Source organism: Macaca mulatta, chromosome 6 (assembly GCF_049350105.2).
Source record: "Macaca mulatta isolate MMU2019108-1 chromosome 6, T2T-MMU8v2.0, whole genome shotgun sequence".
NCBI classification, from domain to species: domain Eukaryota; kingdom Metazoa; phylum Chordata; class Mammalia; order Primates; family Cercopithecidae; genus Macaca; species Macaca mulatta.
In genome coordinates this window covers 84,871,493-84,893,220 of record NC_133411.1, presented here as the reverse complement: position 1 = coordinate 84,893,220, position 21,728 = coordinate 84,871,493, and the positions used below count along the sequence as shown (strand labels likewise).

The 21,728-nt window shown below is 43.4% G+C and overlaps 1 protein-coding gene across 8 annotated transcripts in view; it reads left to right on the top strand.

The window, feature by feature from the left end:
• Window positions 1–21,599, top strand: part of LHFPL2 (LHFPL tetraspan subfamily member 2) — a 167,709-nt gene extending 146,110 nt beyond the window's left edge. For 7 of the 8 annotated variants that reach the window (XM_015140202.3, XM_015140201.3, XM_078004166.1 and 4 more), the window contains one exon: window positions 17,646–21,599. In XM_015140202.3, coding sequence (XP_014995688.1) covers window positions 17,646–17,902 — 257 coding nt within the window. In that variant the 3' untranslated portion in view covers window positions 17,903–21,599. The remainder of the gene's footprint in view (window positions 1–17,645) is intronic. The other variant, NM_001194391.2, reaches the window with a different exon arrangement.
• Window positions 21,600–21,728: the final 129 nt, after the last annotated feature.

Below are 21,728 nucleotides of genomic sequence, written 5' to 3'. Positions count from 1 at the left end.
GATTAACCAAAAGTGGTCACGATTGGGCAGAAATTCGTGATTCATGTTATAACTCCTACTTTGTTATATTACTTTTATTTAGAAATACTGTTTAAGTGCCCCAGACTCTGAGTGGCTAATTGAAGTTTTGGTACTGAAGATAGCAGCCCATCTGGTATCTGAGGAAGACAAGCAGGCTTGAATACCTTTGCTAATTTCATTTGGGCTTGTAGGGTACAGAACCAGAACTCTTCCTGGGTGGAAGGAAGAGATCTTGCTTCCCCCCAACCCTCTGGTGTTTACAGTTGTTCTAAGCAAGCTTTCACGAGAGCCAGATGCCTGAGATTACGAGCAGCTTCCCCTGCACGCAGACATAGGAATAAGCAGATCCCTCAATGCTATGTGTGTAACTAACACCCCCTGGATCACAGATAGTGGTGCAAGGATTCAGGGGTGAGGAGGCAGTCAGGCAAGACAAAGATCATCAGCTCTGTGAACTGAGAAAGGCTGCTTGGAGGAGGCGAGATGGCTGAACAGTGGCCTGAGCTACTGGAGGAGGGATTTGGGACTGAGATGCTCATTGCTCGATTTTGTCTAATTGGCTACAGATGGCTTTCTTGGATGTGTTTTTTTATGGATCATTTTGTGGATGGCATTATTTTTCTGAGTGGATCTGTAATTTCAGATGGTTCCCAAGCATACAAGATCTGAGCAAAAACTAAAGTTATCAGTTGATTTTACTGCTTAGTCTTTTTTTTCCTCTTCTGGTCCAGTGGGTTTGTTGCTGTTTGCAGTTTTCTGCTCACACAGGTGTTCCACATTCTGTACAAGGTTCACATCATAGTGAACCTTAAATTGTTCTGACCTGTTCACTAGGCTTCTTTCTAGAAGTTGGTTGGACCAAGGGCAGCCATTCCAAAGTGGCATCTAATGCTTCGGTAAGGTTGGTGACACTCAGATCAAATGGAAGAGATAGTGGGGATGGAATTTCTTTATCTTGCTGTTGTTTTGCAATAGGATTAGCAAGTCAACCTGCTTGACATTAGGCAACCTTTGTTTTGGTGCAGTCTTTCCCCCTCCATAACTCCTCACGGCACTCCTGTGGTTTCTCACTTGATAATGGTTCCTTATCACCTGCTCTCTCATCCTCGTAGATATAACTAAGTCAGCTTTTGAGTGCATATCAGTCTCCCCTCTTCAGTTGGACAAATGTTTTTGTCTTGGAAGTTAGTCTCTGGTCTGCAGTAAAACAGCAGTCTAGGATAAGGCTCAGGAAGTGGACTCTGGAGCCACATTCTCTAATTTTGAGTTCCCTGTCCTGCCGTTAACTGTGTAACCCTACTTAGCCCTTCTGTGCCTCAGTTTCCTCATCTGTCAAATGACATTAATAATATCAACCTCATAGGATTGCTATCAGGACTGCATGAGTTATAGTTAAAGTGCTTAACCAATGTCTAGCACAGAGTGCTCAACAAGGATGAAATGCTGCCATTGTTAGTGTAAATTATCTTCATGATTATTAAAGGGTTCTAATCACCTTTACGAACTTCCAACACGAGTTTAAGTATCCATTGTGAATGTATATTATAAATTTGGGGGAAGGTGTTTATAGTTTCACCTCCATTTTATCTTTACTTGGAATCTATCATTTTTACTATAGAAGACCTTTCCAGAAGGTTCTTCCAAAGAAGTGACGCTTAGAAAGGAAATGGGCATCAGAAATGGCACGTAAAGCTGGTCGACACTGCCATATGTGTAGGGGACTGCGTAAGAGGCACTGAGTGTAGCTGGGGATAGGGCTGGAGTCATAGAAACTGAGGAATAGGAACACTCCTTACCACGGTCAGCGCGTTTCCAGTGGAATCGCAGTTCAGGCCTCCAGCCTGTCTTGGGACCAGTGCTTTTTATAATGGGACAAGTGCATCTGTGTCACAGTGAGACTTCTTTTTTTTTTTTACTGGATAGTTTTCCAGATAGTTATCCACTTTTTATTATTTTTACCCATGAAATTCATTCTGAATTGTATCATGTATGTCTCTTTCTTCTGAAGTAGGGTGTCTTGTCTTGGTGAGCGAGGATCAGTACTGCAGTGTCTCCAGAGTCCCTGCACATGGGAAATCTGCAGGCTCACACTGTGGTCTTTGGAAGAGTATATCTTAATGGCAAATTCAGTGGCAAGGGAACTGGATGTGGTCTGATACATGAGCCCTCCTCAAAGCACAGCCTTCAGACTGACAGTTTGCCTTGGGATATTGTAAAAGAGAAAATGTCTCCACTTAACAACAGTTGCTGACCTACAAATAGCTGTTAGGGGCTGCCAGAATGACTTCCCACTATCAGCATGGAAGATGACTTGGGGAAAGATTAAACACGTAGACAGAAAAGAGAGGGAAGCACACAGATGAGCGTTAACCACACACAGCGATGTTGCTTATCACTCAGTCCCAGTTGTTGTACACTTGATCGAGACAGATGGCCTGACTTCTAAACATCTACTGGGAACAGGAAAACTCATCCCCCACCCTCAGAGGTTGATCTGCGATGCAGCCAAGAGGAGTGGGCGTTTTCCTGGGCTGCAGAACAGTTCTGCATCCTCTGCCCACAGTGCTGGTACCTTCACAGTGGTGGTTTCCGTTCTCCAGGCTCACACTGCTGCTAAGTACCACCCTGCCTCTTTCACAAGTGGCCGTGGATCACCTCATTCCCCCGCATATCTTTTGTCTTCTCTCACCTGTCCTTTCCCGTCCTTCTCCCGCGTGCTGCTCCTCTCCCGGCCAGTGCCTGGCCAGCTCTCACAGGTCAGCCACGGCCTGTCTTGGCAGCTGTCCATGCTGCAGCCAGGCCAGGCTGGAAACAATTTCAGAGATCTGAGCCTAGACTCAGGCTGGTCTCTAGATACCTGAAAGTGTATTACATTTAATCAAGTGACTACTTTTTTCTATGTGATTTCCTAACAACCAGCTATTTTCTGTAGCCAGGAAGGTTTTCAGTGCAGGCAGTTATGCAAAAGACCAGTCCTGTGGTTTGGTCTGCACATGTGTTTCAGTAGTAACTGTGTGGCTGGCGTTCTGTTGGCCAGAAGTGCAAAATGAAGCTTTTCCTCCAGCCATTTCAAAAATTTGTCAAGAACTTTCTACAATGGCTTTGTTTAAAAATGTAATATAATCACATCACCTTATCTTTTCATTCATCCATTCAATCAGTGAATATTTACTAAGCACTTGTTACATGTCAGACCTTGTTCTAGGCAGTTGGGACACAAAGAACAAACTGCACAAAGTTCCCTGTCCTCATGCAGTTTACATTCAAGCTAGTGGGGGCAGACAATAAACAAAGTAAGTAAACTATATAGTATGTTAAAAGGTGGTGTGCAATAGGGTAGAGGAGCCAGGAGAAGGTGTAGCCCGGGTAAGAGGCTGGGGTGTGCTGGAATAGTGAGAGGGAATGTTGAAGAGAGTTAGGATAGGATTTATTGAGGAGATTTAACCACAGCCTTGAAGGAGACAGAGGAGTTAGCCATATGGGTATAGGAGAAAGCATTCCAGGCAAAGGGAACAGCTAGAATGAAGGCCCACAGGCTTGCCGATAGAGTAACGTGGGATTTCTGAGAAAGGAGTCAAAGGTGATAGCAAGGTTTCCCACCTGCACATGTCTAAGAATTGAACTCTTATTTGCTGAGATGAGGTGGACAAGGTGAAGAACACGTTTTGAGTGTGGAATGAAAATCAAGAGTCCTGGTTTGCACATAATTTTCAAGTGCCTTGCTAGACATCCCAGTGGAGGCCAAGCAGGCAGCTGGATATGCACATCTGGAGTTCAAAACTGGAAATGAAAACTCAGCTTGGGGTAGTACTTAAAGCCATGGGGCCAACTGCGATCAGGAGGGGAATGCAGATAGGGAGGAGGAGGAAGGAGTGAACCCTGGGCACCCCCGTGTTTAGACTGGAAAGGTAAAGAGGGAACAGGAAAGAACACCAAGAAGGAAAAGCCAGTGAGGCTTCCCATCGGGAGGCAGAGCACTGGCTGATTATCTTAAATTCATATGAGAATAACTATCCTGTCAGTTTGCCTTTCTTCTAGTACCATCAGTACTTTATGAAGCTGTGCCCCTGAAGAGCCTGGAATGCTGTCTAAGCTGTGTCAGATGGAATACAGGAAGCAACTTAGTGGCCGGCCAGCCCTTGGGCATCATGCTGTAGTGAGCTGTGCTGGGTCAGCGAAGGCTGCGGCTCAGACTTAGCTAGATTCCCCAGCTCTCTGAGTCACAGGGCAGACCAACACTAAACACTAGAGGGATTTGTTTTTTATTTTTTTCAGGAAAATGTTATAAGAGAAATTGATGTTTAATAGTTAGATGGTCTTCTGCTGTGTTCCTAAATGGGCCAGTGGCTGGCTATTTGAAAGACAGAATATGAACTCTTGACCTAGCTGTGTGATACACCTAGCAGGTTTATCATTGAATGTTAAGGCAAAGTTGTGATGTCTCATTAGAATTAGTATCAATTCTAATTAACCTCTAACCTATAACCAAGTTCCTAAAAAGTGTCACAAAGTGCGCTGGGCATGGGAGATACCAAAGCTTTTCTGCTTCAAGAGTCTGAGTCCCACTACGATACTGTTGTATCATCAGGGTTGAGAGTAATGCCCTCAGTAAACAGCTATTGAATAAATTTTTAAAAGTGAGAAAGAGCTCAAGAGGGACATCCGTAGGAGGTGGGAACACAACGAGAACAACCATGTGGCAGGAAGTGGTGACAAACATTTCCCGTGGAGGCAACATTTGCATTGGAATGAGGGAGAGTATGCCCAGATGCGTGAGCATCCAAGGGGTCACTGTGAATAACAGGCCCCTGTCCGAGGAAGGGTGATGTGTGTAGTGTGACCAGATTGTTGACTATCACCAGCCTCTGAAACCCTACAGCATTCCACTCCTATAACCCAGCCATGGCCACCCATAAATGCTCTGTGAAGGCAAGCAAATGGCATGCAGTCCGTGGACACGCTCAGGAACTTCCTAAGTGGGGCCCACGTTGATCAGAGGTACTTTACATCTGCTGTCAATTGTCTGCTGTGAACTGTCTCCGGAGACGTTCAGATATTTCATAGCTGTGGAATATCTGTTTGATTTCGACTTAGTAAAGGTGCTGAGTGTTGGCTCTCTCAGTGGTGGCTTCTCCACAGATGGCTGGTAGTGGTAACAGGTGACCTTCTTTTGTTTCTGTTCTTAGAATTTCCTTTGCAAGCTGAGGTCTAGTCTTTAATATTTAGTCTGCAAGCCTGTGTGACGGGGAAGTGCGAGTGTGGTGTCTAAAGACTCGCTTCTTCAGACAGTTACTCTATGGAACAAAAGCCAGCCTGTAGTGCTCACTTTTCAGGCAGGAAAAATGGCCTTTTTCTGTACAGATGGTTGGTGACCCAAAAAGACAAGAAACCTTGAGTCCCATCCATTGGCCAGCAGGTAGTGAAGGAGGGTAGCAATCATGACTGATGTGGAGGGTAGCCAGGGGAAGGCTGTGAAACCACCATGGAGCCTTGTCCCACTTCTTCACCAACTGAAAAGCTGTGGTTCAGACTTGGCTCCTCCATTCCTAGCATCCCTCACTGTGAAAGACTGATGTGGTCGCCTTCAGACCCAGTGAAATACTGTGTTCGGCAATATCCAGCCTTCCCCAGACTGGGGGACTGGCAGGACTATGGAAATGCTTTTCTTCCCACCTACGGGATTTCATTAAAAGTATTTGATATCCCATTATTTGATTCCAGGGCAGTATTTTAAAATTTTACCTAAGACATAAATTTGTGACTGGTCTGATCACAGTCAGTGCAAAATGTTGCTAGGAAATCAGGACTGTGACTTGGCTTTTCCTGGTATGTTTCCTGCGTTTGCATTGGGAACAGAGTGATAAAATGTAGCCTCTGCCCTCACAGATCCCCAGTCCGATTATTTGTGTTAAATGCAAACCACATGTTTAGATTCCCCAAAGAAACTCTGAAGATTCCTGCACAGGTAGATAAAACTTCTGTGAGGAAAATATGAAAATGGCAGAGGGGTGTGGCAGGTGCTGCGTTGGGATGGCTGGTGCCCAGCGGATTGGGAGGGCCAGCACCAGCTATCCCAATGCAATACTATGACCACTGGTGAGGTTGTCAAGGCTCTGTCTCCAGCTGGAGGTGGCACCTGTTGGGCTGTCCAAGTGACCGACCATCAGCTTTTCATTTTTTTCCTCTACAGGTAAGGTTGAATCATGTGACCCGCCCATTGCCCACAGATGCTAATGTCTTCTAAACCCTTGGTACAATGAGGCTGTTAGAACACGGGGCTGAGGATGTCTTTTAAGGTTATGAAAATTGTTACCTTCTAGGGCACCATTCTGTCAAGTTGAGCCATGGCAGAGGTGACCACCCTTCCAGGTGACTTATGGCTTCTTTCCATGGTGGCTGTGTTGTCTTTGGTGGCTGGCCAGTGTCATTCTCCCCACATTTCTTCTTCCTCCTAGCTGTGCTTGCTGCGACCCAGTCTTGAATCAGGTAGAGATGCCAGGCAGAAGAAAACAAATGCCCACAGCCCTAGTCCCTTCCTTTTTCCATTGCCCTTCACAACACACAAACACACCCCCAAAACAACAGTGCAGTGGGGCAAGGTGATGGCAGGGCCGCAGAGACTACCAGAGAGGGTGGCCTCACTTCAGGAACTGCTTTTTTAATAGCTGCAAAGGGAGAGCAGACGGACCATTTTCTCGCTCAGCTGTCATGTGAAACCCAGTCCAAATCATCCTTTACCTTCCATTTGGCCTCTGAACGTAACCTATGACCAAGTTGATAGTCCCTGAGTGTACTCCAAATTGAGTACCAGAAAAACCATTCCAAGTCTCCAGCAAACTTCGTATCTGTTACTGTATTCTCTTGCCTTAGTCTGATATGCCCACTGAAGAAATTATTGATTTTAATTGTTTTATTAGTATCATTAAGCCCATTTGGAATTCAGGGCACAAGACTGCTTTTAAACCCCGGGGCTCACAGGCCTAGAACAGGATACACCAACCACCCAAGGTCTCTATTTTCTTTCTTGCTGACACATTTCATTCTTATTGACTGGTATCTCAGTTATTTTACTGATTTCCTCCATGGGCACTGTGGTTTAGAAATATTTTATTACAAAGCAAATTACACTGTCAATTTTTATTAAGGGCTTACTGTGTGCCCAGCATTATTCTAAACACGGACATTAGAGCAGTAAACTAAATACACAAAAATCCCTGCCCTCATGGAGCATAAAGTCTAGGATGGAGATGGATAATCATCAAATAGTAGGTTGAGTTGTATGTAATGACAATTCTTGTAGGTAAACACTATCAACTACTGACAGTTTCTTGTGACTGCTAGGATGAAGTCTGTGCCTGAGGGATGCTTCTCAGGGCCCAGGAACTCCTGCTGAGGCTCAGCTCAGAAGCTGCTTTCGGCCTGAGAGCAGTGGAGAACCAGGGCCAGGCTGGTTTGCTTCCCACTGTGGACCTCGTTTGGGGAAGACTACATGTGGCATTCACCACAGAGGGACACCTGAGTCACTGATCTTGCTGGGACTCCTTTGGTAGAAGAGGCTTTATCTACATACCCAAAGAAATGATGTGATTTAAAAAAAATTATTTTTGCTTACCTGAAGGTCCAATTTTCTCTTAGACACTAGTCCATTTTACAGGTGAGGAATCATAGAGGGCAGAGCCTGGATTCAAACCCTATTCCATGGTCTTAGTTATGTCAATAACAGCTGTGATGGGCGCTGGGAGCAGAGGCCCGCCAGTCAGGGCAGAGTGGATAGTGGCAACTTCCTCCACTGCTCCATGGAGCCCTGGGCTAAGGCTAAGGTGCTCTTGCACCTGTCAGGACTGGCTGCCCAGGTCGCAGTGTGTGGTTGGCACTTCACACCCACGGGGCAGATATACCTCACCCGCTTTGTATTCCTCTCTCACATGGACTTTCCTGTGGGCTTATAGTCAAGCTGAGGCTTTCCATAGGCTCACAAGCGTGGCACCCTCATGTGATTTAAACAATAGCAATAGTCTCCCTGCTGTCTTTATTCACATACTGAGCCAGGAGCAGCCACAAGATTTGAAGATGGCCTGAAGCCCCTCAGCAGTCACACCTGAGGAATTAGAAAAGGGAGCACCTCAAGGCGATGAATACTCCTGGTTGGGCTCAGCACGCCGTGGAAAGAAGGCTGATGCTATCAAAAATAAGGATTGTATTAAGTGATGTAAAACTTGCCTGCTCTCCCAGAGAACCCAAGACAGCCAAATTAAGGTATTTCTTACACCCTACAACTAGCCAGAGCCTGGCACAAGGTGAGCCGGTATGTGACAGCAAACTCCATGCTTTGTCTTCTGTCCTAATATATTAAAATGCGGGGGCACACCCAAGATGGCCAAATAGAAACAGCTCCAGCCTCCAGCTCCCAGCATGAGCGACATAGAAGACGGGCGATTTCTGCATTTTCAACTGAGGTACCAGGTTCATCTCACTGGGGCGTGTCAGACAGTTGGCACTGGTCCGTGGGTACAGCCCGACCAGCGAGACCTGAAGCAGGGCGAGGCATTGCCTCACCTGGGAAGCGCAAGGGGGAAGGGAATTCCTTTTCCTAGCCAAAGGAAATTGAGACACACAACACCTGGAAAATCGGGTAACTCCCACCCTAATACTGCACTTTACCAAGGGTCTTAGCAAACAGCACACTAGGAGATTATATCCCACATCTGGCCCAGAGGGTCGCATGCCCACAGAGCCTCCCTCATTGCTAGCACAGCAGTCTGAGATCTAACTGCAAGGTGGCAGCGAGGCTGGGGGAGGGGCGTCCACCATTGCTGTGGCTTAAGTAGGTAAACAAAGCCGCCAGGAAGCTCGAATTGGGTAGAGCCACAGCTCAAGGAGGCCGGCCTGCCTCTGTAGACTCCTCCTCTGGGGACAGGGCATAGCTAAACAAAAAGCAGCAGAAACCTCGGCAGAGGTAAATGCCACTGTCGGACAGCTTTGAAGAGAGCAGTGGATCTCCCAGCTCAGAGGTTGAGATCTGAGAACGGACAGACTGCCTGCTCAAGTGGGTCCCTGACCCCTGAGTAGCCTAACTGGAAGACATCTCCTACTAGGTGCAGACCGATACCTCACACCTCACATGGCGGGGTACACCCCTGAGACGAAGCTTCCAGAGCAAGAATCAGACAGCAACACTAGCTGTTCAGCAATATTCTATCTTCTGCAGCCTCTGCTGCTGATACCCAGGCAAACAGGGTCTGGAGTGGACCTCAAGCAAACTCCAACAGACCTACAGCTGAGGGTCCTGACTGTTAGAAGGAAAACTAACAAACAGAAAGGACACACACACCAAAACCCCATCAGTATGTCACCATCATCAAAGACCAAAGGCAGATAAAACCACAAAGATGGGGGAAAAGCTGGAAATTCAAAAAATCAGAGTGCATCTCCCCCCTCCAAAGGAATGCAGTTCATCACCAGCAACAGAACAAAGCTGGATGGAGAATGACTTTGACGAGTTGAGAGAAGAAGGCTTCAGTCAAACTTCTCAGAGCTAAAGGAGGGATTACGTACCCAGCGCAAAGAAACAAAAAACCTTGAAAAAAAGAATGGATGGATAACTAGAATAATCAATGCAGAGAAGATCTTAAAGGAACTGATAGAGATGAAAACCGTAACACAAGAACTACGTGACAAATGCACAAGCTTCAGTAACCAACTCGATCAACCAGAAGAAAGAGTATCAGCGATTGAAGATCAAATGAATGAAATGAAGCGAGAAGAGAAGTGTAGAGAAAAAAGAGTAAAAAGAAATGAACAAAGCCTCCAAGAAATGCGGGACTATGTGAAAAGACCAAATCTGCATCTGATTGGTGTGCCTGAAAGTGACAGGGAAAATGGAACCAAGCTGGAAAACACTCTGCAGGATATCATCCAGGAGAACTTCCCCATCCTAGTAAGGCAGGCCAACATTCAAATTCAGGAAATACAGAGAAAGCCACAAAGGTACTCCTCAAGAAGAGCAACTTCAAGACACATAATTGTCAGATTCACCAAAGTTGAAATGAAGGAAAAAATCTTAAGGGCAGCCAGAGAGAAAGGTCAGGTTACACACAAAGGGAAGCCCATCAGACCAACAGCAGATCTCTCACAGAAACTCTACAAGCCAGAAGAGAGTGGGGGTCAATATTCAACATTGTTAAAGAAAAGAATTTTCAACCCAGAATTTCATATCCAGCCAAACTAAGTTTCATAAGTGAAGGAGAAATAAAATCCTTTACAGACAAGCAAATGCTTAGAGATTTTGTCACCACCAGGCCTGCCCTACAGGAGATCCTGAAGGAAGCACTAAACATGGAAAGGAACAACAGGTACCAGCCATTGCAAAAACATGTTAAAATGTAAAGTCAATCGATGCTAGGAAGAAACTGCATCAACTAGTGAGCAAAATAACCAGTTAATATCATCATGACAGGATCAAGTTCACACATAACAATGTTAACCTTAAATGTCAATGGACTAAATGGTCCGATTAAAAGACAAAGACTGGCAAATTGGATAAAGAGTCAAGACTCATCAGTTTCCTGTATTCAGGAGACCCACCTCACATGCAGAGACACACATAGGCTCAAAATAAAGGGATGGAGGAAGATCTACCAAGCAAATGGAAAACAAAGGCAGGGGTTGCAATCCTGGTCTCTGATAAAACAGACTTTAAACCATCAAAGATCAAGAGAGACAAAGAAGGCCATTACATAATGGTAAAGGGATCAATTCATCAGGAAGAGCTAACTATCCTAAATATATATATAGACCCAATACAGAAGCACCCAGATCCATAAAGCAAGTACTTAGAGACTTACAAAGAGACGTAGACTCCCATACAATAATAATGGGAGACTTTAACACCCCACTGTCAACATTAGACAGATCAACAAGACAAAGTTAACAAGGATATCCAGGAATTGAACTCAGCTCTGCACCAAGAGGACCTAATAGACATCTACAGAACTCTCCACCCCAAATCAACAGAATATACATTCTTCTCAGCACCACTTCGCACTGATTCCAAAATTGACCACATAGTTGGAAGTAAAGCACTCCTCAGCAAATGTAAAAGAACAGAAATTATAACAAACTATCTCTCAGACCACAGTGCAATCAAACTAGGACTCAGGACTAAGAAACTCAATCAAAACCGCTCAACTACATGGAAACTGCACAACCTGCTCCTGAATGACTACTGGGTACGTAACGAAATGAAGGCAGAAATAAAGATGTTCTTTGAAACCAATGAGAACAAAGACACAACATGCCAGAATCTCTGGGACACATTTAAAGCAGTGTGTAGAGGGAAATTTATAGCACTAAATGCCCACTAGAGAAAGCAAGAAAGATCTAAAATTGACACCCTAAAATCACAATTAAAAGAACTAGAGAAGCAAGAGCAAACACATTCAAAAGCTAGCAGAAGGCAAGAAATAACTAAGATCAGAGCAGAACTGAAGGAGATAGAGACACAAAAAACCCTCCAAAAAAAAATCAATGAATCCAGGAGCTGTTTTTTGAAAAGATCAACAAAATTGATAGACCACTAGCAAGACTAATAAGAGAGAAGAATCAAATAGACGCAATAAAAAAATGATAAAGGGGATATCACCACCGACCCCACAGAAATACAAACTACCATCAGAGAATACTATAAACACCTCTACGCAAATAAACTAGAAAACCTAGAAGAAATGGATAATTTCCTGGACACTTACACTCTCCCAAGACTAAACGAGGAAGAAGTTGAATCCCTGAATAGACCAATAGCAGGCTCTGAAATTGAGGCAATAGTTAATAGCCTACCAACCAAAAACAGTCCAGGACCAGATGGATTCACAGCCGAATTCTACTAGAGGTACAAGGAGGAGCTGGTACCATTCCTTCTGAAACTATTCCAATCAATAGAAAAAGAGGGAATCCTCCCTAACTCATTTTACAAGGCCAATATCATCCTGATACCAAAGCCTGGCAGAGACACAACAAAAAAAGAGAATTTTTTTTTCTCTTTTTTTGTTGGGATTCACCAATATCCCTGATGAACATCGATGCAAAAATCCTCAATAAAATACTGGCAAACCGGATCCAGCAGCACATCAAAAAGCTTATCCACCATGATCAAGTTGGATTCATCCCTGGGATGCAAGGCTGGTTCAACATACGCAAATCAATAAACATAATGCAGCATATAAACAGAACCAAAGACAAAAACCACATGATTATCTCCTTATAGATGCAGAAAAGGCCTTTGACAAAATTCAAGAGCCCTTCATGCTAAAAACTCTCAATAAATTCGGTATTGATGGAACATATCTCAAAATAATAAGAGCTATTTATGACAGACCCACAGCCAGTATCACACTGAATGGGCAAAAACTGGAAGCATTCCTTTTGAAAACTGGCACAAGACAGGGATGCCCTCTGTCACCACTCCTGTTCAACATAGTGTTGGAAGTTCTGGCCAGGACAATCGGGCAAGAGAAAGAAAGAAAGGGTATTCAGGAAAAGAGGAAGTCAAATTGTTGCTGTTTGCAGATGACATGATTGTATATTTAGAAAACCCCATTGTCTCAGCCCAAAATCTCCTTAAGCTGATAAAGCAACTTCTGCAAAGTCTCAGGATACAAAATCAATGTGCAAACATCACAAGCATTCTTATACACCAGTAACAGACAAACAGAGAGCCAAATCATGAATGAACTCCCATTCACATTGCTTCAAAGAGAATAAAACACCTAGGAATCCAACTTACAAGGGATGTAAAGGACCTCTTCAAGGAGAACTACAAACCACTGCTCAGTGAAATAAAAGAGGACACAAACAAATGGAAGAACATACCATGCTCATGGATAGGAAGAATCAATATCGTGAAAATGGCCATACTGCCCAAGGTAATTTATAGATTCAATGCCATCCCCATTAAGCTACCAATTAGTTGCTTCACATAATTGGAAAAAACCGCTTTAAAGTTCATATGGAACCAAAAAGACCCCACGTTGCCAAGACAATCCTAAGCCAAAAGAACAAAGCTGGAGGCATCACTCCACCTGACTTCAAACTATATTACAAGGCTACAGTGACCAAAACAGCACGGTACTGGTACCAAAACAGAGATATAGACCAATGGAACAGAACAGAGCCCTCAGAAATAATACCACACATCTACAGCCATCTTCTCTTTGACAAACCTGACAAAAACAAGAAATGGGTAAAGGATTCCCTATTTAATAAATGGTGCTGTGAAAATTGACTAGCCATAAGTAGAAAGCTAAAACTGGATCCTTTCCTTACTCCCTATATGAAAATTAATTCAAGATGAATTAGAGACTTAAATGTTAGACCTAAAACCATAAAAACCCTAGAAGAAAACCTAGGTAATACCATTCAGGACATAGGCATGGGCAAGGACTTCATGTCTAAAACATCAAAAGCAATGGCAACAAAAGCCAAAATTGATAAATGGGATCTAATTAAAGAGGTTGTGCACAGCAAAAGAAACTACCATCAGAGTGAACAGGCAACCTACAGAATGGGAGAAAAGTTTTGCAATCTACTCATCTGACAAAGGGCTAATATCCAGAACCTATAAAGAACTCAAACAAATTTACAAGAAAAAAACAACCCCATCAAAAAGTGGGCAAAGGATATGAACAGACACTGCTCAAAAGAAGAGAGCAGACACATGAAAAAATGCTCATCATCACTGGCCATCAGAGAAATGCAAATGAAAACCACAATGAGATACCATCTCACACCAGTTAGAATGGCAATCATTAAAAAATCAGGAAACAACAGGTGCTGGAGAGGATGTGGAGAAATAGGAACACTTTTACACTGTTGGTGGGACTGTAAACTAGTTCAACTATTGTGGAAAACAGTGTGGCGATTCCTCAAGGATCTAGAACTAGAAATACCATTTGACCCAGCCATCCCACTACTGGGGATATACCCAAAGGATTATAAGTCATGCTGCTGTAAAGACACATGCACACGTATGTTTATTGCGGCACTATTCACAATAGCAAAGACTTGGAATCAACCCAAATGTCCATCAGTGACAGACTGGATTAAGAAAATGTGGCACATACACACCATGGAATACTATGCAGCCATTAAAAAAGGATGAGTTCGTGTCTTTTGTAGGGACATGGATGCAGCTGGAAGCCATCATTCTCACCAAACTATCTCAAGAACAGAAAACTAAACACCGCATGTTCTCACTCATAGGTGGGAATTGAACAATGAGATCACTTGGACATAGGAAGGGAATCATCACACACCGGGTCCTATTGTGGGGGGCGGGGGAGAGGGATAGCATTAGGAGATATACGTAATGTAAATGATGAGTTAATGGGTGCAGCACACCAATATGGCACATGTATACATATGTAACATACCTGCACGTTGTGCACATGTACCCTAGAACTTAAAGTATAATAAAAAATAATAAAATGCATTCATTTTACATTTAAGCCACATATAATACAAATGAAACATGCAGTTAATGTTGAATTGGAACAAAACATATGAACACTTGATCTTTTAAAGGAAAGAGCAGCTAATGCTGCTCCACCTCAGGCCTACACTCCGAGCTTTAGGGCAGAGGCTGCAGCACACCCAAAAACACCTTTGCATGCTGGGCTGTGGGACATTGTACAGAAGGCCCAGGGACGGTACACCAGAGTGGCACCTTAGGACCTGGAGGAAGAAAACTATTAACGTCCCCATCATACCTAGTGGGGTACTTCATAGGGAACAAAGTGGGATGCAGACAAGAGTAATTGGGGTTTATTATAGGCCTTAGAAATATTTAAGAATTGGTTAAATCATTTTAGATCTCAGCTGAATAAACTTCTGTTCAGATGGAGAATATTTTTTCAAGAGTACTAAAGTGTAGCCTGGGGGTCTCTTCTCTCCCCAAATTATACTTCTCAAAATATGCCCTTAACAAAAGCTGGTCTGCTTCTGTGTGGGAGGGGCCTGCCAAGGGCGTGACCTGTGTTCAGGCTGCTCGTCTGTTTCCAGTTTTGTTACAATGGTAGAACAGACTTCATGATTCACAGCCACCTATAAGTGATGGATTAGTCCATTCTACAGGTGAAGAATCATACGTCAGTCACTCAGCCCAAAGAGGGCAGAGCCTGGATTCAAACTCTAAAGTCAGAGCTCGTCACTATTAACAGAATCACCTCTTAATTTGGTGAGTCTCTGCTGTGGTCCACCATATTTCTGGTTTGTGTTCTAGCCTCCTGCCCTTGCACTAGACTATGGGGTCTTTTCTGCTGCTTGATTTCTACCCTTTCATTGCTGGTTCAGGACCTTCCATATTCTGGAGGACCAAGAGTCTGCACTGGCTGCTGGTCATTTCTTACAGCCTCTCTCCAGCTTCACTTCATCTTCCCAGCACCAATCACATTTCCTTGCTACAACTCATTGCCTCTTGGGTTCCCACCACTCAGATCTGTAGAGGGGGCCATGGGGTTAGAAAGACTTCCTTGTGAATCACCCCTCTTCAGACAGCATCTGAATGGATTCCCTCTACTCCACCCCTGCTACAAAGTCCCTTGAGGCCATCTGAGAAGAACAATGTGATGGGGTGGGGACACTGAGATCCCAAATGCCCTGGTAGTAACATGCCAAGCTGGACACCATCATAGGATGAAGACCACTATCAAAGTTGTGATGTGTGGGTTGACACACTGTGCCCAGTCTTCCTTCAAGCCTCATACTGCCATAAAGTCAGTCATGTTTTCTTTGTGGGGAAGTTGCTGTAAATGACTTAGAAGCTTTGGTGGGATAAACCCAGAGAATTTCAGTCAAGGTAGGTAAAGAAACAGAACTCAGAGTCAAGATTAATAAGTGTAGAATTGATATTCCCAGGTATCTATAAAGTGGGAACTTTGTAATCAAGCATTCTTGATTACATAGGTTGAATTTTCCAGAGAAAACATTTTTCCCCTCCACATAGGATAAAGCCCTCTTCCTCCTCTTGCAGTATCTTGCAGGTGAAATAAAGGCCTTTAAAATGTATCTATATATATAGATACATACATATATAAATATATATTTTTTTCTTTTTTTTTTTTGAGACGGAGTCTCACTCTTTTGCCAGGCTGGACGATCTCAGCTTACTGCAACCTCCACCTCCCAGGTTCAAGCGCTTCTCTTGCCTCAGCCTTCCGAGTAGCTGGGACTACAGGCATGCCACCACACCCAGCTAATTTTTGTATTTTTAGTGGAGACGGGGTTTCACCATGTTGACCAGGATGGTCTCACTCTCTTGACCTCGTGATCCACCCACCTCAGCCTCCCATAGTGCTGGGATTACAGCCGTGAGCCACTGCACCTGGCCTAAAGATTTGTTACCAAGAAAGTTTTAAAGTTTTGCTGAGTAAAATCTGGAGGGCCTAGGCTGCTTTTGTCATTTCAGGCCTCTGGCTTTTTTGGGAGGAGCTGTTGTCTTGTGACTGGCAGCCAGGGTGAGGCACCCACTGTAGGCACAGGGCTGATACCTGAGGGTCAGCAAGCGACTCCTTTTGTGCCTCACCCTAGTCCTAGCTCTGGTGGGACTAGGCATGAAAAATAACTCAAGTGATGCATTCTGGTTATCTAGTGAGCAGTAATGCTGTGAAGAACAGGAAAATAGGTGTTTAAAATTACAAGGTAGTAGGGTCAGCAGAATGGAAGTAAAGCTTATTAGTGTCTACTCTCTTAAAAGTACAGACAGAAAGTCCTTACAAAGTTTGCAATTTGTAACAAATCAGGTAAAGACCTGGTCTCCCTCTTGGCCCTTGCTCTTGCATTTAATCAGGCTGACATCAGGTGGTTGTGTGTGAATTTTGCTTATACCAGGAGTTGGCGAACGCTTTCTGCAGAAAGACAGTAAATATTTTAGGTTTTGCAGACCATAGCAAAGCAGTCGTAGGCATCCAAAAATGACTGCAGCTGTGTTCCAATAAAACTTTACTTGTAAACCTACATTTGGCTTCAGGGCCTTAGTTTGCCAACATCTGCCTTAGACCAAAAGAGAAATGCTCAGTGCACCAAAAGCCCTGTGGGAATACATAGTAACAAGTTGGCCACGAATGGTGGAGGCCGAGGTGGGAGGATCACTTGAGCTTAGGAGTTTGAGACCAGCCTAGGCAACATAGCAAGACCTCATCTCTACTTAAACGAAAACTTAGCCAGGTGTGGTAGTGGGTGCCTGTAATCCCAGCTACTTGGGAGGCTGAGGCAGGAGGATAGCTTGAACCCAGGAGTTCAAGTGCAGTGAGCTACAGTTGCACCACTGCACTCCTGCCTGGGCAACAGATTGAGACTCTGTCTTAAGAAGAAGAAAAGTAACAATTTGCTTTTCTAGAAGAGAAATTGTTAGTGGATTCACATTCCAACATGTAAAAAAGTGGCTGAAAATATTTCTAATAATGTGTTATTTCTTGGTCAGGTCACATTAGTTGCATGAAACAGTCCCAACACTTTCTGTTGCAAAATAGATGCCCTTGCCCAAAGCAAGCAAATCAAGTAACAATTACATCAGATCTGGACAGTGTAGCACCATGGGGATTTTCTAACCTGTTTTCTCTTTTGTTCTGCAGGTCTATTCCTTATCCTTGGTTTGATACTCTACCCTGCTGGCTGGGGTTGCCAGAAGGCCATAGACTACTGTGGACATTATGCATCTGCCTACAAACCTGGAGACTGCTCCTTGGGCTGGGCCTTTTATACCGCCATCGGGGGCACAGTCCTCACTTTCATCTGTGCTGTCTTCTCCGCACAAGCAGAAATTGCAACCTCCAGTGACAAAGTACAGGAAGAAATTGAAGAGGGGAAAAACCTGATCTGCCTCCTTTAGTTTGGAAAAGACATTAATGCCATTTTCTCCCTTGAGTAATCTTGTGAAACAGTTCACAGTTTCATCATTTGAGTCAAGTGGAGAACCAACCTTTACCTACCAAAGCCACGTTCCACAGCCCGAGGCTTAAACAGGACCAGTGAGAGGCCACATCCAGCTACGCAAAGTTACTGGACGTGCGGTCTGCAGTGGACATAAGGAATGGAACATGAAAATAGTATATAATCCCTGACCTGGAGTTACCAAGTTCTGTCAGGCTCCATCTCCCCCAGGTTCAATGAAGGATAATAATGTAAATCATTAGGGCAGCAGTTTCTCTGGTAAAGGAAGAGACCATCCGCCAGATTTGCAGGCTGCTTCTGCTCCAACGCTGCTTGTTTGTGAGCATCTCTGCCTCAGAATGGGGTTTTGGGTTGGAGTTTTTGTTTTCCTCTGTTCTTTCAAGGCCATCTCAGTTGGAGACGAACAAAAAACTATAAATTTTACTGGGGACAGGATGTGTTTGCTAAAGGGCACAGCAAGATACTGTCTTTTGCTTAGCTGACCAAAGGGGTCAGCAGGGGTGGTGTGGAGTCATGCTGTGGAACTTATTCTAGCCTGAATCCTAGGGTAAGGTGGATCAACTGAACTGTCACTCCAGAGATTTTAGAAATTTGAGTAAAGAAACAATAAGGACCTATACAATCATATGAGAACAAAAATAAATACGAAATCTTGCTAGTGAAGACATATTTTTTCCTCTTCCCAGCAGCCAGGCTAGCACCAGTTCTGGCCCAGTGTCCTCTTCTGGAGATCACATGTTTTTCTCCTAAGGTTAGGATTGTGCTTTGACTGCCAAAAGGAAACCTCACTCTGTTTCCTCCTTCCAGGGGCTGAGGTCTCCAAGCCAGCTGCGGCTCATTCAGATGTTCACTGGGAGGACTTGCCAGAATCTCGGCACTTGCGGGGAGCCCTTTCCTCCCTGTTTGGTGACCGTGCTGTAGTCAGCTCTATTTCCAATCCCGACAGTAGGAGAATGGCATTCTACAACAAAAAGAAGCTAGTTGTGGGAGTTAAGTTTTTGTAGTTACTGGTGTTGATCCTGAACGCAGACTGAGATAACATTAAATTGCTGCAACTGAAGAACTGCAGCTGAGACTTTAATTAATTCCAGGAAAGTACAGAGGACAAAGTTAATTCAAAAAGAGGAGCTAGATCAAGGTCACAGCACTGCCTACACCTGTTTACAAAAAGAATCAAATACCACTATGAATAAGGATTCAGGGGCTTTTAAACTACTTTCCTAATTACCAATATCACTGATTCAGGAAGATAGTATCTCAGAATGACCAGGGCATCGCAGAAACAAGCTACTCTGACATTATGGGAGCTTCAAAATTGTATCATGATACAGAAACACTCCTTAGCACTTTAAGAGATTTCTGGAAGGGGAAAAAGTGTAGGTCTTTGGGTTCATTAATCTGCTCGCTTGAGGACTTTGTTTTGAAAAAGTACCTTCTGTGGACAAGGTATTGTGTGTTAAGTGCTACCAGCTATACAACCCTGGTTCAGATTTTGCAGCCTTGCCCCAAGTGAATCATGTTAAAGCTGTCTGAGTCTAAAGCACCATATGGTGGTGCAGAACAGATAATTACACAGAGATGGAATGGGACAACTAAAGTTTTACTGCATTCTGGTTTTGGGCCTATATGAGAAACCATCTTATCTCACAGATAAGGGCTAAGGGCAAAAGGGGTGGGAGGTGTTTGTTAGGCCTTAATGAGTTTCCCATTCCTGAACCAAAATTCAAAGTGAGCGAGATATAAATCCTGTGATTTTGGTAAAGAAAAAAAACGGGTATCTTCATAGCAGCCTAGGAAACATTAACCATATCTCTACCACCACCCAGAAAGAGGCTGGAGGAGCCACTGGACAAAGCTCCTGTCTCTGTGTGTACATTTATAATGTTCTAACCAAGTCTCAAACCTTGGCAATAATTTTCATTAAAAGCAATCCCATTCATCAGACAAATCTTGATGGAAAACACAAAATTTTTCCATAAACTTATCAGAAGACTCACTTTTTTTTTTTTTCTTTCTGGGATAGAGAAACCATTTTCTGACAGTAGGTTTACAATCTCAGTGTCCTAAGCTCAGAGGATCCTCCGAGCATGTCCATCACCTGCTTTTTGGCTAAGGCGGCAGTGTACCTCTAGATCAACCTGGAAACAGTCACAAGGGAGTGTGACTTCTTGGCCATAATAAAGTCACTTGACAGTGTTTATGTTATTAATTTGAACACACAGAAGACAAAAGCACAGGTATGCACACACACAAAACCCCAAACCACTAAAAACTACCTAAACACTGAGTAAATAGTAAAAAGGTAATGTTGGGACTTTTAAACCTTGAATTCATTAGCCAGGCTTGGGGTGAAAGGACCATCTAATATCATGCAAGTCTAAACCATACTCTTCCACACAGCTGTTTAAAAACCACTGGGTATGAGGAATATGCTAGAAAGAAATGTTAAAAATAGATTGTTGGCCCACACTTATTTTTCTAATAAATAGGACCATTATTACTACCAGGATAGTCTTATTTATTTTGCCTGAATTTGTGCTTAAAGAAAGTCTCATGACAGGATGGGATGGGCTGCGCTTCTCAGTGAACTCTGAGGCAGAAATATTTGCCTTGGATTCTGTGGATTTTTTAAACCTGTGTGCTGATAATTCAAACAATGTTGCATTAATTGTGTAAGGGTTTTTTATAGTTTTCAAACATCTGTGGTGTAACGATCTTTGTTAAACATATATTCTGTAAAGTGCCGTAGTCTTTTATGTGTAGCATATTTAAAAATATATATGTATATTATACATACACAAGTTCGTGTGAAAGATGTGCAATAACAAAGGTGTATGTATGTTTTGTTGTTTTGGAAACTGGACAGGAGTCAAAACAGGGATGTTTCTGTTTTGGCAAAGGAGAGTTCCACATTTTTGCCTTCATGGCTTATTCAGTAACCTATAATTTTAATGCTACACAAATCTTATGTGAAGAAAAGACTGGTATGAAATCATTTTCTCCTGGGTCTAAAATAATCACTAGCATATGTCAAGGTTAAGCCAGCAAGCCAGGCCCAGTTAATGCTAGTCTTTCATGTGAAATGTGAAGCTGCCATGTTGCCTTTTCTCTTAGTAAGATAACTAGTAGCTGGTACATAATCACTGAGGAGCTATTTCTTAACATGCTTTTATAGACCATGCTAATGCTAGACCACTATTTAAGGGCTAATCTCACACCTCCTTAGCTGTAAGAGTCTGGCTTAGAACAGACCTCTCTGTGCAATAACTTGTGGCCACTGGAAATCCCTGGCCGGCATTTGTATTGGGGTTGCAATGACTCCCAAGGGCCAAAAGAGTTAAAGGCACGACTGGGATTTCTTCCGAGACTGTGGTGAAACTCCTTCCAAGGCTGAGGGGGTCATTAGGTGCTTTGGAGGAACTCAGCACCATTTGATATTCAACAGCCACTTGAGCCAAATATAAAATTGTATTTACAGCTGATGGACTCAATTTGAGCCTTCAAACTTGTAGTTATCCTATTATATTGTAAACTAATACATTGTTTGTCTAGCATTGATTCGGTTCCTGTGCATATGTATTTTCACAATGTGCTCCCCTCCCCAGATCTTAATTAAACCAGATTTTGCAAATTCATTCTTATTCTTTCAAGTCTGAGTATACTGGCTTCAATATGATGTGTATAATCTGATCAAGAAAATACCTATAAATCAGTCAACATTTATTTTAACTAGCTTACATGTAATATTGATGAATGGAAAAAAG